The 21,944-nt window shown below is 34.8% G+C and overlaps 1 protein-coding gene across 3 annotated transcripts in view; it reads left to right on the top strand.

The window, feature by feature from the left end:
* Positions 1-21,944, top strand: part of CSMD3 (CUB and Sushi multiple domains 3) — a 1,204,765-nt gene that overhangs the window by 587,427 nt on the left and 595,394 nt on the right. For all 3 annotated transcript variants that reach the window (XM_044914284.1, XM_021688378.1, XM_021688377.1), the window contains one exon: positions 20,151-20,272. In XM_044914284.1, the coding sequence (XP_044770219.1) occupies positions 20,151-20,272 (122 nt within the window). The remainder of the gene's footprint in view (positions 1-20,150; positions 20,273-21,944) is intronic.

Here is a 21,944-nt window from a genome sequence, read left to right as displayed (position 1 = left end):
CTCAGCCCAGAATGAACCCAATGAAAAGCAGAATCTTCTCTCGATAAGTTTGAATAATGGTCAAACCGTCAGAGATGTCACCAACAAACATCACCCTCTTAAAGTACTCCTGCACGTGGGTGATCAAACTAGAGGTACTAGATATAAGATATGGGTGAGAAATGTTTCCCGTCAGTGATCTTAATTAATTAAAGGCAGTTCTGTGTGAAGGAGACTATGGCAAAAGGATGTGCTCCTCAGGCTTGAATGGACAGAGCAGTCACTTGGGGAACTTAATGAAGGCAGATTCTAATTCAGTAGGTCTAGTTGAGAGCCTGGATTCTGCCTTCTCAACAGGCTTCCAGGTGATCCTGGTACTACTGCTCTGCACGCCATACTTTGTGTAGCAAGACTAAGGGAAAAGACTATTGGATCAGAAGTTAGGAGTCCAGGGGCTCCTGGGTGGCTCAGTTGGTTGAGCAGCTGCCTTCAGCTCAGGTCATGATCCCAGGGTCCTGGGATCGAGTCCCGCATTGGGCTTCCTGCTCAGCAGACAGCCTGCTTCTCCCTCTCTCTCTCTGCCTTCCTCTCTACCTACTTGTGCTCTCTCTCTGTCAGATAAATAAATAAAATCTTTAGGGAAAAAAAAAAAAGAAGTTAGGAGTCCAAGGATGTCTGTTGTGTGGCTTTGGAACTAAATACCCTGATGTAAGAATGGGAAAATCATACTTTTCCTGCTCCCTTCTGTGAATATTGTGAATGTATATATAAAACTTACACATATATATATACACACACATATATGTATACATATACATGCATATATATAGCTTATATGTGTGTGCTTTTAAACTATAATATCTTCAATGTAGAAGATTTCTTGTAAATAATATAAATAGTATAAATATAAATAATAATATAATAAAATGCATAATAATATAATATCCCTCAGCTCTTAAGAATCCTAAGGAACAATGCATGAATGGCATATTTCTTTTATACTAGTATATCTTTTCCACCTCCTTCTCTTCACATACTTCCTCCCCAAATAAACACACCTATTAAATAAAACAAGGATATGGGAAAACCAGATACATAACTCAGGTATTGTCTTTTAGCAAATATTTACTGAGCATCTATGGAGGTCACATAGTAGTGAAAATAAACTTGTCATGCTTCAGTATGTGCTTTTAAAAAGATGGAAAATGAAAATGTTTATACAGGACTTAGATTTCCAAAAGTTAATGTGTGGAAATTTCACGTACTTTAGGAAATCGAGTACCATTTGAATTCAGAAGCCTCCTGCAGTAGCACAGGCTTATCCTGAGTATCGTCTGCTTATAATATCTTTGCCTTACAATATGAAATCATTTAACGAAAAAGAATTTTATTTGGCATTGTTTCTGGCATCATGATGAAACTATATCTGCTATAGAGTGGGGAAAAAGTAATGTTACCTCATGTTTCTAAAATAGCTGTCCTTATATCAAGATTTTTTTTCCTTTCGATGCCAGAGACTTATAGCAAAGACATTATCATCACCTCTAAAAGAAGCGCCGGCAATCACTGAAAGGACTGTCATCTATCTTAGATAATGGCAATTTAACCACATGGTAAAACGCTATTGTCGCTTGATGCATTTTGATGGGAAGAATGTCATTGATGTTTTATTTCTCCCATGAATTTTAATGGGAAATAAACCATTAGTGACAAAACTGACTACAGTATACTTCTCTGACACTGTAAAAATTGTGCATTTAAAAACTGACAAGTGCCTTCTTGTGTGGTTTTTTTTTTTAAACTATGTTCATTTCACATGTATTACTCACTTAGAAATACATTCTGAAGGCAATTTCTTCTCTGCTTCCTTAGCAGTGATGATCTAGCGGCTTGGCAAGGGCATATCAGAAGATAGGAGTTCTTTGTTCCGAGGACCTGTCTTTAAATATCTTCTTACAATACTCTCTGGAGGTCAGAAAGAAGGGTAGAGCCAGTGAGAGTCTCATCTCATTTATATAGTCTAGTTTAAAATTACTTTTTAAAAAAGCAGTTGATAGAGACTTTATATTTAAAATCAATGCTTTAGATATACATTTTTCTTTCTTCTTTTGAGGAATTCCAAGTTTTCTGTTTCACAGGACTATCAGAAACCAACACACAAGTGTTGATCACCGGCTCAAAAGTCAGCTTGAAGATTTCCCCAGCAAACACTGAATCATTTAATAAGGTTTTCAAGGTTCAAGTTAAATGCAAAAAGACAAAAGGCACTCATTTCCATAGGTGCTGCCTGGAATTGCCTGAGCAGATTGAGATCTAGAAATAGACCGACACCAGGCAGGTCTCTGTGAGTCACCTCATTTGAGAAAGCCCAAACTTCCTCTTTTCAAATCCCTTGGTGTTTCTCAAGCATACCAGCCAGATCGCTCTGTCTTTAATGATTTGGAAGTGTGCCAGCTCATCTTTCCTCCGGACTTGGCTGCTGAAGGGAGCTTAGAGGCTCAGCGCCATCTGAGTCCAGAGGAAATGAATGGCACAGCTGAATATCATCAGGGTAATGATGGTATCTCATTGCTCTCTAAATCTATTATTTGAGACAGAAATAGAGCAGGGGATTTTCCTGGCATTTCAATTATAAGAATTAGAAGGAAAATGTGAAAAATGTAGGGGCAGTGAGGGAAAGTTTTGGAGAGAAACCCGGAGTGCATTTAACCTTCCCTTTTCCCATTAGTGAATACAATATTGCAAACTAGAGATTCGCTTTCAGTTTTAAAACAATCCATTTCCTAAACGATTTAACTTTCTAAAAATATTCAGTGGAATTAATTTTTGTTAACTGGTTGTCTTAATAGTAGGATTTTAGCGAGGGAGGCAATGTGCCCCAAACCTCTTGCACACTCTGTAAGTCTTCATCTCTAATTCCTGTCACTGCTGTGGTCACCAGTTAGGTTTGGTGCAGGTGTTCCAGATCGGGCCTCTCCTTCTGCCTCTTCCTCCCTCTCCTGTGGCCCATCTGACACATGGGACAGGAAGTCTGTGAACCAGACATGGTAGAGGAGCTAATGCTTTATGAATCAACTCTTGAACCACAAGGAGATACGATCGAATAAGTAAAAGTGTCTGCTTTTTTTTTTTTTTTCCTGCAGTTTCCTCTGCTATTCTGAGAAGCATTTGACAAGTTTCGCCAGAAGTTTCTCTAGGGCTTAATACCAATTATCCTTGGCACAGCCTTGTGTTGTCTTTCCTGCATTCCAAGACTCCTTCACGCCCACCTACTCCTCATTTCTACTCCCTGAGGTCATATGACCAATTAAACCTCTCCCAAAGGAGCTCTTGTCTCAGGCATAGTTTCTAGGTAACATAGTCTAAGATGTGATTTCATGTCCTCCTTTTGGCTGTTCAGTCCGTATCAGATGTTTCCAGTCAAGCCTTACCTGAACTTTGGTTTGAGGTCATAGAATTAGAAGACCTATGCTTGAGGAATATTCAGAAATTTATATTCCCAGAAAATAATCCTAAAGGAAACTCAAGGATAACAGACAATGCTGTTACATTCTTCCCTGGCTGTGTGTATGGCTGTAATCCCAAAGGGAACTCAGATTATTTCCCTAACCCATATGATAGGCATTGTTTGTACTAATCTTCAGGAAATGGTAAAATTACTGATACATTTCTAGGGAATAGACGCTGAAGTCAGTTTCTTAACAATATTTATAGTATGTGTTTTAGTCTGATTTGGTTTGGTTTCAGTTTTATGTTCATGGTGTGTACGTGTGTGTGTGTGTGTGTGCACGTGTTTCCCAGTTCGGTGGTTATATATGCACATGGGGAAAAATGCCAGCTGCTGAAATAATGTACTATGGCTTACTAGAGAGGTGAAAATGTCACACAGCTTCCCACCCAGGAGTGCATTATGTACACATTTTTCACTGACTAACAGGATTTCATTACCAGGTAGAACACTAACTGTTGTGAATTGATTTATGGACTAAATAAATGTGATTTTATTACTGTCTTCTTTTTGGTGATCATCTACATGCTGTGGAAAATTCATGACAATCCTGAGTTCTTGGATCATGCAGGCTATTTTTCTACATAAAGACTTTTATGAGTTTATTAGTTAATCAACTGTTTATCCTTTGCAGGCCACATCATCTTTAAAATTTTATTTAATGCACTATACATATCATAAAAATAATATGTAGAAAATGTGGAAAGAATTATGCATTACCTATTTACAAAGCTTTAGGCTTCAAGAATCAGAGGATTAAAAGTGTGTGTAAGTATTGCTACAAACAGTGTATATATTAATAAATATTTTCGTGTATTCAAACATGAAAAAATAACATACTATAAATGTGCATAAGTAATGATATAATAGTATTTATATTAAAATATATTCATGTATGCAAATAAAGAGCTACGGTGGCTAATTGGAATTTTTCTCAGCAATATCCTATTTTAATATTACCTCAAAAATAAAACAAAATTGACAAAAATGTAACAAATATTTGTAGCATACTAGATAAAAACAGATTTTGGCATATACTTCTGTGAGTTCAAATAGATACTCTAAGTTATATTCTTTATAAAATTTAAATAATAATAACTAATACACAGAGCTTACTATATGTTGGACAGGCTTTAAATATATCAATTCATTTGGTCCTTTCAATAAACCTCTGCGATACTACAGTTATCATTTCTTTCTTACAAATAAAAACATAGATTCAGGGATTCAGTGTAGGCAAATTGACAGTAAAGTTTACACATTTGCATGTGTATTGTCAAACTCAAATCTTTTTACTAACCAATTTGGTCTCAGGGCTAAATTTCTGTAATATGTATATCAAAGATTTGTTTGCAGTTACTCCTTTTTTGTTTTGGTTGATGTCTTTTTTTCCCTTTTTTTCCAACTTTATTAAGGAATAATTGACAAACGCAAGTGTATATATTTAAAGTGTACAGTGTGATGATTTGATATGCATATACGTTGTGGAATGATTACCAAGGACAAGATAATTCACACACCCATCATTTCCTAGTGTTAACTCATGTGTGTGTGTGTGTGTGTGTGTGTGTGTGTGTGTAGGTATACTCTTAGCAACTTTGAAGTGTACAAAGCTGAGTTATTTTAATGAGTCACCATACCGTACATTAGATCTTCAGAACTTATCATATAACTGAAAGTTTGTACTTTCAATATTTATTCTAAATCAATATCAGAAGGAAAAAGGAAGCAGAACCCTGATATTTAGAATATATGGAAGGTACATCCTTTTGATTGTTAGGCATATACAGTTTAGGATTTGATAAATGTTTTTTTTTTTTAAATAGGATTTTTAAAAAATCTCTAAGAATACCTATTTCAATACCACAAACTATTCATCTATAAATGTCCTCTCTAGCTGGGAGAATTCATCACTTACTTTTTTTCCCTAGGGTAACTTACCAGGCCAGACATAATGTGAGTCTTTCTAATTAGAATGTTGAGTAGATAATGAAATTTATATTATCAGTGTACTTACGAGTAAGAAGTTTGTTCCTTCAATAATATGGTTACATTGAGAAGGAACATTGAGAATGCCAGTACATTTCTTGACATGATCCGTACCACTAAATAGGTATGGGGACTATGAAATCTATTGAGAAGAAAGCAACACAATTTTAAATATGAGCAACAAAAACAGCCTTGTTCTTAATTGTGGTTACATAGAAATTTTTGGTACAGTTTTTAAGAACTTAGAGTCTGGACTCAGAGAAGGTTCGAATCTCATACGCACAAGACAACATGAAATCAGAAGTCTTAGGAAGCAGGAAACAGATACATTTCAAGTGCTTGACAACTTTGCCAGTGGCAAGACTTAGAGCATTACCTTAAATATTTCATTATATCCCATTTTATGATTGACATTAGTTCCTCAGAGTCAATGTTAAAAACATACATATACAGCTAGGTCCAGATATATTGTACCCCAATTTTTTTCACGAGTCTAGGCTTTTCATCATCTCCACTAAGCCTCATCCTGCTTCTTTTTTTTTTCTTTTTTTTATTATTATTATTATTATTATTTTTTATTCTTATGTTAATCCCCATACATTACATCATTAGTTTTAGATGAAGTGTTCCATGATTCATTGTTTGTGCATAACACCCAGTGCTCCATGCAGAATGTGCCCTCCTCAATACCCACCACCAGGCTAACCCATCCTCCCACCCCCCTCCCCTCTAGAACCCTGTTTGTTTTTCAGAGTCCATCGTCTCTCATGGTTCGTCTACCCCTCCGATTTCCCCCACTTCATTCTTCCCCTCCCGCTACCTTCTTCTTCTTCTTTTTTTTTTTCTTAACATATATTGCATTATTTGTTTCAGAGGTACAGATCTGAGATTCAACAGTCTTGCACAATTCACAGCGCTTACCAGAGCACATACCCTCCCCAGTGTCTATCACCCAGTCAGCCCATCCCTCCCACCCCACCCCCCACTCCAGCAACCCTCAGTTTGTTTCCTGCGATTAAGAATTCCTCATATCAGTGAGGTCATATGATACATGCCTTTCTCTTTTTGACTTATTTCACTCAACATAATACCCTCCAGTCCCATCCATGTTGTTGCAAATGGCAAGATCTCATTCCTTTTGATGGCTGCATAATATTCCATTGTATATATATACCACATCTTCTTTATCCATTCATCTGTTGATGGACATCTTGGCTCTTTCCACAGTTTGGCTATTGTAGACATTGCTGCTATAAACATCGGGGTGCACGTACCCCTTCGGATCCCTACATTTGTATCTTTGGGGTAAATACCCAGTAGTGCAATTGCTTCATCCTGCTTCTTGACATACCACATCCCCTAGTTTGGTGTCACAATCAAGATCCATTTTCTAAGGGTGTCATTCATTCAATAAACACTAACTGACTACCTGTAGGACCAATCAGGGACTAATTAGTAGTAATATGTGATAATTGTCCTGAAGGGGCTCACCGTATACTGAGGCAAAAGAATGACAGCAGAACAGAGTAAGGTAATATTGGTAATAAATTAGCTTATAAAGATAAAAAGTATGGGAACAAAGGGGAGCAGCACCCTACTCAGGGTGAACTGGGATTGGGGTTACCGGGGAAAATGTCCCAGAGGTGTGCCCACTTAAATTCTGAAGTGTGAATGGGGATTAGATAAATGATAAGGGACGGACCTGGAAAGAAGGGTGTATAATATAGTTTCTGTTAATAAGATTTTTATTACTTCTTGAGTGTCAAAACACTCTATTAACCAACTTTTAATGTAACTTCCCACTGTAATGGAAGCTGAAGTTCATGCCTTATTTCTACAATACCTTTCACCAAAACTTCTTGGTACAGACTAAAGAGAAACAAAAGAGTGAGCAAAAATCAAAGATGTTAGGTAGAATGAAAGATACTGCTGTAAGTCAGTGGCTCCTAATGGGAGAAGGCAGAATTTTGCCATGCAGGGGACATTTGGCAATGTTTGGAGACAGTTTTTGATTGTCATAACTTTGGCAGGGGGTTGCTAATGCCATCAAATGGACAGAGAGGTGTTGCTAAACATTCTGCAATGCTCAGGACAGCCCCTGACAACAAAACAAATAATATATCGTCCAAAGTGTCAAAAGTGCAAAGACTGCAAAGCCCTGCCCTAAGCTGATAATTGGGAATTATGCATAAACACAAAATAGTGTTAATATCCAGTGTGTTTAGTTTCCTGAAAGGCACACACACACAAAAAAATTAGAGGGCCACTACTTTTTATCACTCACATAGATTGGTACTAATAAACTAGTGATTGTTTCACAAAGTTGAGAGGGATGCTTTCACACCTTGTAACCATTGTGTTTTGCTCAGAGAATGAGGTTTCTGCATTATTTAAAAAGATCTAGTAAGGAGATTCCATGGCATCTTGAACAGCTCATTGTAGTTTTTCTACTCAATGAGTTCTGGAACACTAAATTATTTTCTCGTGTCCAGGTTAAACCACCCTGTAGCAATTTTGTTTATTTCTAACTATACCCTTGCAAAGGAATCTTTAAGAATTTTGGCTAGAAAAATGTTTGTACTGTGATGCAGACAGGTTCAACCAAGGGCTCCTGTGGCATGATAAGTTATTACTTATCACCTTCACCCTGTTCAGGTTCCGGCCTCGAGTTTTGCCAACTCTGAAACTCATCCTCATATTTGCATGAGGGTTGGTAATATATTGGATTATCGACGTTTCATACTAAGCACTAAGCCCTCCCCCCCCCCACAAATTTGGAGTGATTAGCAAAATATTAATTTAAAATGACATTAAAGGAGTAGATTAAAGAGACATATGTGATGTGTTATCTTGGATTAGATCCTGGAATAGAAAAGAGGATGTTAGTCTAAAAACAAAACAAAACAAAGGAAACGAAAAACCTGATGAAATTCAAATAAAGTCTGAAGTTTAGTTAAGAGGAATGTACCAGTAATATATTCTTAGGTTTGACAGATACACCATGGTTATGTAAAATGTTTACATTAGGGGAAACTGGGTGGAGGGTACATGGGAACTCTGTGCATGATCTTTGCATCTTTTTTGTGTATCTAAAATTATTCCAAAATATTTTATTTCTTAAAAAAATGACACTGAAGAGGAGAATAAAATGAATGAATTGATAAGGGTTTCTCATTTTGAAAGCAATTTTTTTTAAAAATCTTGTAAATTGGAAGCACTGAAATAATTTGTTGCAATTTTGTAACTGAAATACAATTATGTATAACTGTTTATCATTATGTTTTTAAATTCTCTTATTTCACTGAAATCCTAATCTACTTGTTTTAATTTTACATCAAAGCAAATACGTGGATCAAACATTGCAAATCAGAAGTTTGTTGTCCAGAAATAGCTTACATTTTTGGCTATTATAGATTGCTGTATCTTAAAATTTTTTTCCAACATTTGAAATATTAAGTATTTCACGTAACCAGATTCCTAGCTTTTGAAAAATTAGAAGAACTGGAAAACTTGGCCCACATTCAGAGGTGCCTGAACATTTTAGTAGAGGTTTCCTCCTTTATCCTGGGCATATATTTGCCAGATGGCCACATAACCCCAATTTTTACTTCCCACTCCCAGCCCAATTACCAGGTAGGTCAACTGTGCTTTTGAGCATGTGACATCTGATTTTGCAATTTATATCCCAGTCCTCAATATTAAATAAATATGGGGTTTTCATATCTTTATTAATTTAAATTTTTGAGAGATTTAATTAAGCTAATTTACCTGTCACCATATCAGGATGTAGAAATTATGTTCTGGAGTTCCACTTTGGAAACATTTTTAACCTGTTAATGGGGCTGAAGATGTTTGTTTCACCCAGCTGTTTATTGCGGCAGATAAAGGATAGGTACAGTTTTCTTTTCCTTCCAAGGTTTACATAATTTGGGACCACTTTTTTTGTTCTGTTTTGCCCTAAATGATAGCTTTGTGCCAAGACTTTTCTACTTCCCAAATAGTAAAATTTTTTTTCAAAACATTGTCTTAGCTTTATATAATGATGCTACCCTTGAGTAGTATAAACTCAAAAGTAATCTTGGTGGTTGACATTCTATAGAATCTTATATTTTGTTCCTTGAAATAATGAGTAATACTTTTAAAATATCCTTTTGCACAGAGAAATAGACTCTCTTATATATCAGTATTTTTCATATCTAGGATTCACTGACCCAATTCTCAGATGTGGTCTCCCAGTCTTTTTTACTTTTCTATACTTCCCTTTATAAAGATCTTGGATGCCACAACAGAGGCATATTCTGCTCATTGTTAAGCAAGAAAGAGCTTCTAATGAAACCCCATTATTTAGGGAAATGGTTGTTGTTATGTGGCCTTCATATCACCAAGGACATGTTAAGCCTGTTGGTATAAAGAAAAAACTTGGAGAGAAGATAATATGCCTACCTAAAAAAAACTGTTTTGAGATACTTTAAAAATTGCTTAGCAACAGCACCAAGATCTAAAATCTATTCACAATAGTTTCTAACAATTCATGCAAGCATATTTGAAGAATTCAAAGAAAAATATTAACACTTGATTTGGTTGTTGGATACACTTGAAAAATATATTTTTTTCTAAAAAATACCCTATAATCATTTTTTGACATGAGTTGTCCTTCTTTCCCATGCCTTAAATTATGTTGTATTAATGGCCTCTAATTTTTTGAGGACTAGTACTTTATAATTTGACTCCTCAAATTATAGTGAATTATATATATATATATATATATATTATATATATTATATATATATATTATATAATATATATATATAATATATATAATATAATATATATATAAATAATATATATATAATATATAATTTTATATATATATATATATATAGTCATACCTTGGAGATATTTTGGGTTTGGTTCCAGATCACCACAAATAAAGCAATAAAGTGAGTCAAATGAGTGTTTTGGTTTCCCAGTACATATAAAAGTTATGTTTCAACTATACTGTAGTCTATAAGTATATAAGAGCATTGTGTATAGAAAAAAACAATTAAAAAAGACTTTATTGCTAAAAAAAAAGTGCCATCCATCATGTGAGCTTTCAGGAAGTTGTAATCATTTTGCTGGTGGAGGGTCTTGCCTTGATGTTGATGGCTGCTGACTGATATGGGGGGTGGTTGATGAAAGTTGGGGTGGTTGAGGGAATTCCTTAAAAAAAAAAGGCAACAGTGAATTTTGCCACATCAATTCACTCTTTTTTTCTACATTTCTCTGTAACATGAAATGCTGTTTGATAACATTTTACTCACAATAGAACTTTCAAAGTTGAAGTCAGTCCTCTAGTACCATGCCCTGCTTTACCAAAGAAATTTATATGATATTCTAAATCCTTTGTTGTCATTTCAACAATCTTTATAGAGTCTTCATCAGGAGTAGATTCCATCTCAAAAAACCACTTTCTTTGCTCGTCCTGAGAACCAGCTTCTCATTCGTTAAAGTTTTATCATGAGATTGCAACAATTCAAAAGCAATTCAAATATAATAATAATGAAACAGTTTGAGATATTATGAGAATTACCAAAATGTGGCATGGAGATGTGAAATGAGCAAATGCTATTGGAAAAAATGACACTGACAGACTTGTTAGATGCAGGGTTGCCCTGAAACGTCTATTTGTAAAAAAATGTAATATCTGCAAAACACAATAAAAGGATGGATGGCTGTACTTTTAGGTAACTCTGGACTTTTCCTCTGTAGCCTTTTTCGTGATTATATAATCTTGTAATGTGCTGTTTCACGTCTGTCTTTCTCCCCAGAATGTGAGGTACATGAAGGCAGGGCTGGTCCACAACTGCGTGTTCATTAATTCTCATACTGTTGAGTGCATCTGATTTTTTTTTTTTTATAATTAGTGAATGACTGAGTTAATGAATAAGTGACTAGGAGTGCCTGGGTGGCTCCAGTTGGTTGAGTGACTGCCTTCGGCTCAGGTCATGATCCTGAAGTCCCGGGATCGAGTCCCACGTCGGGCTCCCCACTCGGGGTGGGGGGTCTGCTTCTCCCTCTGACCCTCTTCCCTGCTCATGCTCTCTATCATTCTCTCTCTCTCTCAATAAATAAATAAATAAAATCTTAAAAAAAATGAATAAGTGACTAAATATGCTATGCCCTTGCATTCAAAACTAAATAGAATCATATTTTTAAAAAATAAGTATATGGGGGGAAAAAAGTACATGACTTGACTTTTTCGTTCTTATCTCCAGTCTTCTAGTTTTTAGTTTTTTAAATCCATGCGGCTTACAACATCTGGACTGATCAACTTAACTACAGGCACAGTTAAGTCAAGTGCCTTTCAGCACACCCAAAGTATCCCCCCCTTAGTTTTGACAAAAAACAAACAAACACAAAAAACAAAAACAAAAAACAAAAAGCAAAAAAAACCCAAAAAACAACAACAACAAAAAACCACCTAAAATCCAACATCTTCCTTAGCCTATCATGTATGGCCCTCCTTGAATAGACATTTATTTACCTCTCTAGGTCTACCTAAAGAATCCCCTCAGCTCCAAACATCTTAGATGTTTGGGAATTAATTTTCTTAGATACAGTATGTTACTTAGTGTATCTGCTTAGAAGCCCATCCTGGCTTCTACTCAGAGTTCATGTGTCCTAACTTTCAACATTCAACTTTGACATCATCTCAAGGATGACATCTCTAAATTCCTAAGCTGCAAAAATGTGCACTTTTTGTGTTCCCATTAACACCTGCTTAACTTTAACACTCGTAACTCATTATTAATATGACCTATTTGTGTTTTTAAGACTTCAAGTGTCTTAAAGGAAGGATCCCATCTTATTCATTTTTGCATTGAACATTCTAAGTCAGTGTTTGGTGTTGAATAACTCCCTCCACGAAAAATTATAAAAAATTATCATCAAAGATTCATTTGACCTTTCACTAGGAGGAAAAATTATTTAGAATTTCAAGTGATACCCAAATTATCCTGAGATGCTTCTTTGACGAATTGCCTCTTTTTCTCACATTTAAATTAGAACATTTAAATTGTGAACTTTGGTCTTTTTTATTTCTTTTTTAAATTTATTTTTTAATTAACATAATGTATTATTTGTTTCAGGAGTACAGGTCTGTGATTCATCAGTTTTACATAATTCACAGCGCCCACCAGTCTTTTTTATTTCTTAAATTTAGGTGTATTTCACTTTAATTATTCTTGAATAAAAAACCTTACTGAGCATTTACTATGTTATATACACTAAGTCAATTTTTTTTTATCACTAGGAGACGAAATACATAACATTAAGAAATTCAGTACTTAAATAATTAAAATAGAGTAAGAATGCTCTAATTCAAGTAAGGCTTTGGAAAAATGTATTTTAGCTAGCAGGTTAAGAGCTAAAAAAGAATATTCCAGATGAACGAAACCACATATAAAAAGCTATGTAAGTAGCTTAGAGCATGATGCATTTTGAAATTACAAATTGACTCCTAATGTTTCCTGCCTTTTTCGATGTACAACAGATAGTCTACCCCAATTTTAAATTCTGGGAGGTCTAAAGCCTTCTAAAAGATGTCAGTGAGTTTCTTGGGCCAGTAGGTAGAAATTTAATGTTTAACAGTTAATTCTGGCTTTAAATTCCTACTTTCTGATTTTCTGGATTATGTCAATTTTACATCAATTCAAGTAGACACTGTCCCCAGTTTCCTCTAAAGAAAAACAAACAAACAAAAAACCTAGTTTTTAAATATACAAGTGATTTGGGGCGCCTGGGTGGCTCAGTTGGTTAAGCGACTGCCTTCAGCTCCGGTCATGATCTCAGGGTCCTGGGATCGAGCCCCACATCGGGCTCCCTGCTCGGTGGGAAGCCTGCTTCTCTCTTTCCTACTCCCCCTGCTTGTGTTCCCTCTCTCGCTGTGCCTCTACCTCTCTCTGTCAAATAAATAAATAAAATCTTTAAAATAAATAAATAAATAAATATATAAATATATAAGTGATTTTAGTTTTCTCAGTTAATCTTCTAGATAATTTGGGAAAGGATGCGGACAGTCTACATCAAAGATAGACAAACAATTTGAGGCTGAATAATACATACTCTTATCTGTTAAATCCTTTGTCCAATCCGTTGCTTAAATTTTTCCCCGTCTTCTTTACTATACACCATCTTTTTCCTTCTTTCTTTTTTTCCTTCCACCAACCCTTCCCTCATGAATGGCCTTAAAAACACTATGGTTCCTAGATATATTTTGCATAGAAATTCATCTTATTCTATCCTACCACCTCACTGATCTATTTCTTATTGGCAACATTAGATTAAATTGGATTTTCTTTTATTTTTCTCAAAAAGTAAACTGATTCATTAATTCGTACAGTCATTTCTATTACTGGTTTAACGCCATATGTCCTCTCATCCTAATACCTAGAGGGTGACTCAGTGAAACAAAGAGCAGGGAGAAGCAGGATTGTACGTAAACTTAACCTTCATGACTAGGTTAAATTATGAACAACCAAGAACTAGAAAAAGAAAAATAAAGAATTCCCTTACTTTATTTTTGACTTGAAAAATATGTCTATTATATTTCTCACTTTTAATAGGAATTGCATTTCCTGGGTTTTAATCAGATTTACCTGATCCTGTGCAGTCTGCCTTTTGCTGATTTTCATTCTGTCCCTTTCATGGCATCTCCTCTGTTTTCCAGTTTTCTGCTTTGGGTTCATTTCATTATTATTCCACATTTATATGCTTCCTTTCAGTGAAGACATGGATTAGACTTGCCATTCTTATGCAGATGATGCTCAGATGTATTTGAAGATTAGTCCTAATTGTTACTCCACTTCTGACACTTTATCAGCTTTTCATGAAGACATAGGGACTGGGATGTCCAATTAAATATTATTAAATGGAACTACTTATTGATAGTTCCACACACTGATTTAAGTAGGTTTTATCAGTCACCTTCAGATGTGGGGAGGGGGGTGGAAAGGATAAGGGGGCAGGAGGGAGATGTTTCATGACCAAGAGTCCACAGTCTGAGAATTGAGATTGATTCAGAGCTGTTTATCTGAAGCTTAACAACGGGTTTTTGATGTTTAGGTAAATCAGCATTTTTTTTTTTAGCTATATATATTGTATACTGTATTAAACAAAGAAAAATTAAAAACAAAATGAAATTCTGGTGTATTAAAAGTGTTATAACCATATTTCAGGTCACTACTTAAATTTCACGTTTGTGTTTAGATTGTTACAAAGTAAACATCCATGTAGGAATTACCTTCATAATAAAACAACTCTGTACATGATTTTCTAAACTATTAGGGGTTTTCTTCCCAGAAAGAAAGTGCAAGAGAAGGATAAAATGTAGCTGAACAGAGTCCTTCAAAACATATGCCAAATATTGTGCAGAAAGACTAAAATTCTGACACGCAACCCAGAAATCTGTACTTATTTAATGGAGTTCTATTTTCTGTGTGAAAACTCCACAATACCTATTTATGCCCATTAACAGAACAGATTCTCTTCTGGTGGTGTTCTTCTCACTTGTCTTATTTTCCTTTGTCCACTTTGATAATAGATTTCTACCATGCTTCATCCATTTCATTACAGCAAATCTTTTATGATGTCAGTTGAAAATTAATTCCCAAGCTTGTTTCATTTTCTGGGCATTTTTTCCTACCTAGATTACTAATTACTTCATTGGAAATATTTTATTTTAATGTATAAAGTATTTTTGGAACAACTTTGGAAATATTTAAGTTAATATAGATCAAACTAGACCTCCTATAATTCTATCTTAGAAACTACTTAATTTCCTGAGCCATTTTATTTTCTCAAAGTCAATTTTTCATCAGTGCATTGTTTTGTACTCAAGAACCCATACATCTGCCAACATGGATGATTTTTTTTCCTAGGATGTCCCTAAATCATTTCATTTCAACCATCTCTAATAATGGTCACATGTTAATTTTAAAAAGGTAATGTCTTATGAAGTGTTACTGGGGAAATGAGCACCTTGTTATTTTGTACAAATTCACCTTGATTTGATCAGAATGAATTTGTTTTTTATAAGGTTTCTACAAGACCCATGGGAGAAAGGCTCCTAAATTACCAAAGGAGGAAAACAAAACTTAGAAATAAAACAAGTATTTTTCTATAACACTTCCTAAGAATAGCCTTCCCTGATCTTTTATCTACTTCCATAGCATTTCTTGATCTATTACCCCCATAGCATTTTATAAACCCAACTTATTTATGGGTGATTTGTACTTATCATTTATAAGTGTTTTTTTTTTTCTTTATTTTCAAAATAGTTTCCTAGTCTAACACACATTTACAAAGATTCTTCATCACCATGTAGAGATCACTTATTTGATACTCCACGTAAGAGCTGTGAAAAAGAACTTGGATATCTGTTCCTTTAGTAAACATCCCTGCATTTTGAAAGCCACTGCACCAGGAATTAACAAACAAAGATGAAAAACAAGGCCTTGTCCACAAAAGATTATAAGTGTGTATACATCTTGAAAAACAAAGCATGCTAGAGAATTGCCAAGTAGTGTCACTCAAAGAAGCAGTATGTCCTATCAGAAAGCTGATTCTACTAACTTCAAACCCATCATTGATTGCTATAAATTTTTTATTGCTATGAAATTCTTAAAATGTTTATAACTGTACTTTCTATCAGATCACTAGCACTTAACCACCTTTATACATGTGTTCAAATAAATGTCCTGTGAAGACTACAGTCCATTATAGAACCCTGAATGGAGGAATTAGGAATACTTCTTAGAAAAAGAAGTGACACAACAGCTTGGCTTTGTTTAAATGAATAGAATTTCTGCAGGGGATGTAAGAAGGAATAACATTTTAGACTTGGAAAACATCACAGAAATAAGTGGAAAATTATAAAGGGTATGATACATTCAAAGAAGAAGAATTCTTTTCTGGCACAAGTTGAATGTCTACTGTATAAAATGTACTGGAAAAGAAATCTAGGTCCTCACAGAAACAATTTTGTATTTTATATTAGACAGTTTGTAATTTATTCTATAGGAGTCAGAGATGATGTTTTTAAATGAAGTTAAGTAAAATAATCAAATCTGTCTTTTAGAAAGATAAATATAGTAGCACAAAGGAGGATGAGACACAGAGAAAAATGAGTATAGGGAAGGAGTTAAGTAGCTATTTTTAGTTCAAGAAAAGATGGTGATGAAGTACTGGGTATTGCGAAGAGAAGAAAAGAAGGAAAATGGAATGTTTCAGATGAGAAATACATAGGTCTTGAGGAGTGCTTTTATGTCTGTATGGAAGGGAAGTGGATGGATGAGTTAAGAGAAGTTTAATTAAAAGCTCCTTTAAAGCGTTTCATAGAATGTATAGCAAACAGAGAGACAATTACTCTGGAAGTAGGAGATAGAAAAATTGGTAATGTAAATTTGAGAGCTATCAGCACAGAAATGACTGTTGTAGTCATAGAAGTGAGTTAGATTAACTATTCAGAGAGACCACTGAACAAAGAAAAATAAGCCATGTAATCAATTTATAATTCTGCTACGTATGGGTCAAATGCAAAAACAAGCCAACCAACCAACCACAGGGTCTGAGCATAACAATTTAAAACAATTAGGTAAAAATCAAGGGAGTTCAGGACTGTGTAAAGGAAGGCAGATAACTTCAAATAAAGCTTATCAATACTTTCCATTACTGCTAAGAGATCAAGTATGTGGAAAAAATGAAGAGATACTATTAGATTTAGCAATTAGGAGGTCATTTCTGGCCTTGAGAAAGCAATTCAATACCCAAATGAGAGAAGTCAGCAGTAATACTTTCAAAAAGTGAATGGGAGAGAAGATGAAGTAGTGCATAAAGAAGATTCATAAGATGTTGTAAAGCAATGATCTCACTTATATGTGGAATCTAAAAAAGACAACATTATAGCAACAGAGAGTAGAATTGTAGTTGCCAAAGTCAGGACCATGGATGGTGGGAGAAACAGGGAGATGTTGGGTAAAGGGAACAAATTTCAAGTTATAAGATGAATAACTTTGTGGATGTAATATATAGTATAATGACTATAGTTAATAATACTGTGTCATATACTTGAAAGTTGCTTAGAGAGATTTGAAATGTTAACCCCCCCCACATAAACACAAAGTAATTTTGTGAAATGATGGAGGTAACTAACCTTATTGTAATCATTTTACTGTGTATCAAATCATCATGTTATATACCTTAAACTTACACAATGTTATACATCAATTATATCTCAATAAAGCTGGGAAAAAAGAGCCAATTATTAAATATTCAGAAATTTTGTCAGGCCTTGATAACCTGTGGTATGTTAAAATCAGCCAAGGTAGGACTATTTATACCATGGAAATGGAAAAAAAAAAAAAGGGAAAAAAGGAGTGAATGAAGGAAAAGAAAATGCTGTAGTGAGCATAGAAGACTTACGGGAAGATAGATAGTATACTGAAAAAGAAAAATTGGTAACTAATGTTGAAGGAAGAAAAATACCATTTGTTATTTTTTCCTTATTACAAAATAACAGTTTTATTACTTAAAATATAAAAATCAGACACAAATAAGAGAAAATTAAAAGTAACCATTTAATACTAAATGACTTAACCACAAGGTATAACCCTCAAGTTGAAGTAAAGTTGTCTGGAGGAGATTTATGCCAAAATATAAGCTAATGGGGGAGAAAAGAACCTAGTAAAGAAAACTATATAAAGAAAGCTATATTTAACATACTAGAGAGACACATGCTTAGTGATGGGAAAGTAAGAGATGAAAGAATGTGAGCTCTAATCCTGCCTCTGCTATACTAGCTGAGTGATCTTGGGCAAATCAAGCAAACTTTGGGGACCTCTAAATTGATATTCAAAGTGATGATAATAACTGATATAGGAAAGATGTTAGGGTTTGCAGCTGACGGCCAAGAAAGAATTCTTGGTCTTTGATGCAAAAAGGTGCTTTTATTAAAGGACAGGGACAGGACACAAAGCAGCACTGGGGTCATGAGGAGTGGCCCATTATATACTTTCAAGCTGGGAGGGGGTTAGGGATAGCTTTAGTCTCTAAGGAATTTGGAAGCAAGGTTTCTCGGACCTTGAGGGGGCCAGCTATTGTTGGGAAAAGGTTATTTATTACTAATAAAACCTGAGTCATGAGACCCTTCAGATATATATCGGTGGGTCATATGCTTGAGGGATGATTGACAACATGTATCTTGGGGGGTAGAGATAAAGGAAATTTCCAAAGGAATTTTTTTTTAAAGATTTTATTTATTTATTCATGAGAGACAGAGAGAGAGAGAGGCAGAGGGAGAAGCAGGCACCCAAGGAGCAGGGAGCCCGATGTGGGACTCGATCCCAGGACCCTGGGATCATGACCTGAGCCGAAGGCAGACGCTTAACCATCTGAGCCACCCAGGTGCCCCCAAAGGAATTTTTATATATCAAAGTACATTCACAGGATCCTGGGCTTGGGCTAAGATTGCCTTTTGCCCTTAGCAAAGTATTACCATCAAGGCAGCTGAGCTCCTAGAGGAATGTCATTCTGCCTGTTTCAAGGACTTCTCAATGGACTGTAAGTAGTAAGAAAATTTAATTTTTCTTTTGCCTTTGTTGCCCACATCAATAATTATGTAAAGTCTTAAGTGCATTGAAAATATATGTACATCAAAAAAAAAAGAAAATATATGTACATCATATATGTACAATGAACTGTTACTGATGAGTTGGAAAGGATGACGTGTACAAGATTTTAATGGAATGAGGCAAAGAAATGCAAATCAAAACTAATGCCAAGAAACCTTGGTGACCGAGAAGGAAGAGAAGACACAGATGCAGTGTGGCCATTCTTTCTTCTTAAGCAGAAGGATTGGAAAAACTGAAGAAATATTGCAATATTAAAATTTGTGGGAATTTATTAAAATTACTTCAGTGCAGCTCTTTTTGTAGTCTGAATGGTCTAATTCACAGTTGTAAGAACAGTAGAAGTAGTTTTCATATTGATGTCTCAGTCTCACATCCTAGGATACTTAATAAATAGGGTTGAAAATACTATCTGGGGTTGCTTGTATGGCTCAGTCAGTTAAGCATCTGCCTTCGGCTCAGGTAAGGATCCCAGGGTCCTGGGATTGAGTCCCGCATCGGGCTCCTTGCTCAGCGGGGAGTCTGCTGCTCTTGTGTGCATTCTCTCTCTCTCTCTGATAAATGAATGAATGAATGAATGAATGAATGAATGAATGAATGAATGAATAAATAAATAAATAAATAAAATTTAAAAAATAAAGAAAATGCTATCTGGATTGCTTAACCCATGGCTTTGTTTCTTTCTCTTTGTGGATTTTTGTTAACACAGTATTGCGTAACTAGACCTCTCTCTAATTAAACTCATCTATTTACAGTCAGAGGATAATTTATAATGCCTCACACTGTTATTCATAACTAATTTTCGATTAATGTTGAAAATATTGAGCTTGTGAACTTTAGGGTATAAAAAATACTCTCACTTTGATAAGTGGCAGAATGCCCTAATATACATTTCACTGCGGTTATAATTGTGCAATTTTGAATTTAAAGTCTGTTTGCAAAATACTTTATTGCTAAGATTTTGCATGCGTTATAGGCTCACTTTTAAAATGCAATTTCTCTTTTAGTGAAGACGTGTGGCTCTAATCTTCAAGGACCAAGTGGCACCTTTACATCTCCCAACTTCCCATTCCAGTATGACAGCAATGCACAATGCGTCTGGGTCATCACAGCGGTGAATACAAATAAGGTAAGGGAAAACCCGCTGTGGTAGAAAAGCATAATCATAAAGACAAAGGCAAAGAGATCATGAGGAAAGTGCAGTAAAGGAAATTCATAACTAAAGTATGATTTCTGCAGTATTTTCTACTTATGCCTTATCTGAACATAAACCTATATGAGAATTTTGGTAAAAGTAAATTTTAAATAATACAGTTCTACTCCCAGTTACTAACATAAATAACAACACATTCAAATTATAAATGAATGTTTTCTGAGATAGATTTTTGAAGGTTGTAAGTACGTATTTCTTTTTTTGTTTTGTTTTTTTAAAGAAGCCATGAATCATGGCTTTTCAATTCATATCTTTTCTGCTTGACCTATCATTCAGATATATCATGTTTTGGTACATGGCTGACTTTTCTTTCAATGTTTTGCTATTACCATAGATCATACAGTTATTCCTTATTATAAAAAGTTGGTTTTAATGTGGTTGGTACTAATAGAGGATTCATACTATGGATATTTCGAAAGGTTAGATTGTCTTTCTGTTTACTAAAAATGAGTAATACATCTAAACATGCATATGTCACAATACTTCAAATAAAATTATTATGCTGAACGAGTGTAGGAACAGCTGAAAACAGTGAGTTTTCCTGTCTTCTCTCTTTCCCTCTCCTTGTAAGAATACAGAGAGGAGCTAAATAGGCAGAATCAAAATTCCTCTCAGATCATATGATATCTTTTCTGGGTTAGATTAAATAAAGTTTCATAGTAGAGCCCATAAAACTGGTTTAGATTGTAGTTCAAATACTGATTTAGAATTTACTGATACCTTTGATCAAGTCATTTAACCTCCTGGTAATTCTTTTTCTTTATCTATAAAAATGTGGGTAATAAGAGTATGCATTTCATAGTGAGCTGTGAGGAATAAATGAGGTAATAAATACAGAGTGCCTAATATAGTAAGGACTTAAAACACATTAACTCATTGTTATTAGATAAAGTATGTACTGTCTGCAAGAATGTTTTAGGTTTTATGTTCATAAAACCTAATCCTGAGGACAGCAGTATGGTTTTAAAAATCAATCCATGGGTCAGTGACATTTATCTCATAGAAAAGCCCAGATTTATGAATCAGAAGAGCTAGATCAGAAGCTTATGTTGTCCCAAACCATCTGTGTAAACTTGGGAAAAATCACTATATTTAAACTTTCAACTACATAAAGGAAATAATTTTACTCACCCAACCTGTGTGATCAGTTCAATTCACCAAATATTTATTTGTCAGATATCTTTTCTGTGCAAATTATGGGTTGTTGAGAAAATTTTTAAAAATCATGAAGTACTTGGGACACCTGAGTGGCTCAGTCAGTTGGGCGTCTGCTTTCAGCTTAGGTCATGGTCCTAGAGTCCTGGGATCGAATCCTGCATCGGGCTCCTTGCTCAGTGGGGAGCCTGCTACTCTCCCTGCTTATGTGCTTTCTCTCTCTCACTCATTCTGACAAATGAATAGAATCTTTAAAAAAAATAAATTAAAAAATAAAAAATCATGAAGTACTTGAAAAATCAAGTAACACTTACTGAACACTTAGCAACATGACAGATACTATTGACAGCACTTTTTATGAATTATTTAATCCTCATAAGACTCCCCCTGTGAAGTAGGTACTTTTATTGTCTGCACTTAACACAGAGGCTGA

The sequence above is a fragment of the Neomonachus schauinslandi genome, chromosome 4 (genome assembly GCF_002201575.2).
Source record: "Neomonachus schauinslandi chromosome 4, ASM220157v2, whole genome shotgun sequence".
Classification (NCBI taxonomy): domain Eukaryota; kingdom Metazoa; phylum Chordata; class Mammalia; order Carnivora; family Phocidae; genus Neomonachus; species Neomonachus schauinslandi.
The sequence above is the reverse complement of the archived record's forward strand: the minus strand, read 5'-3'. Positions and strand labels throughout refer to the sequence as shown.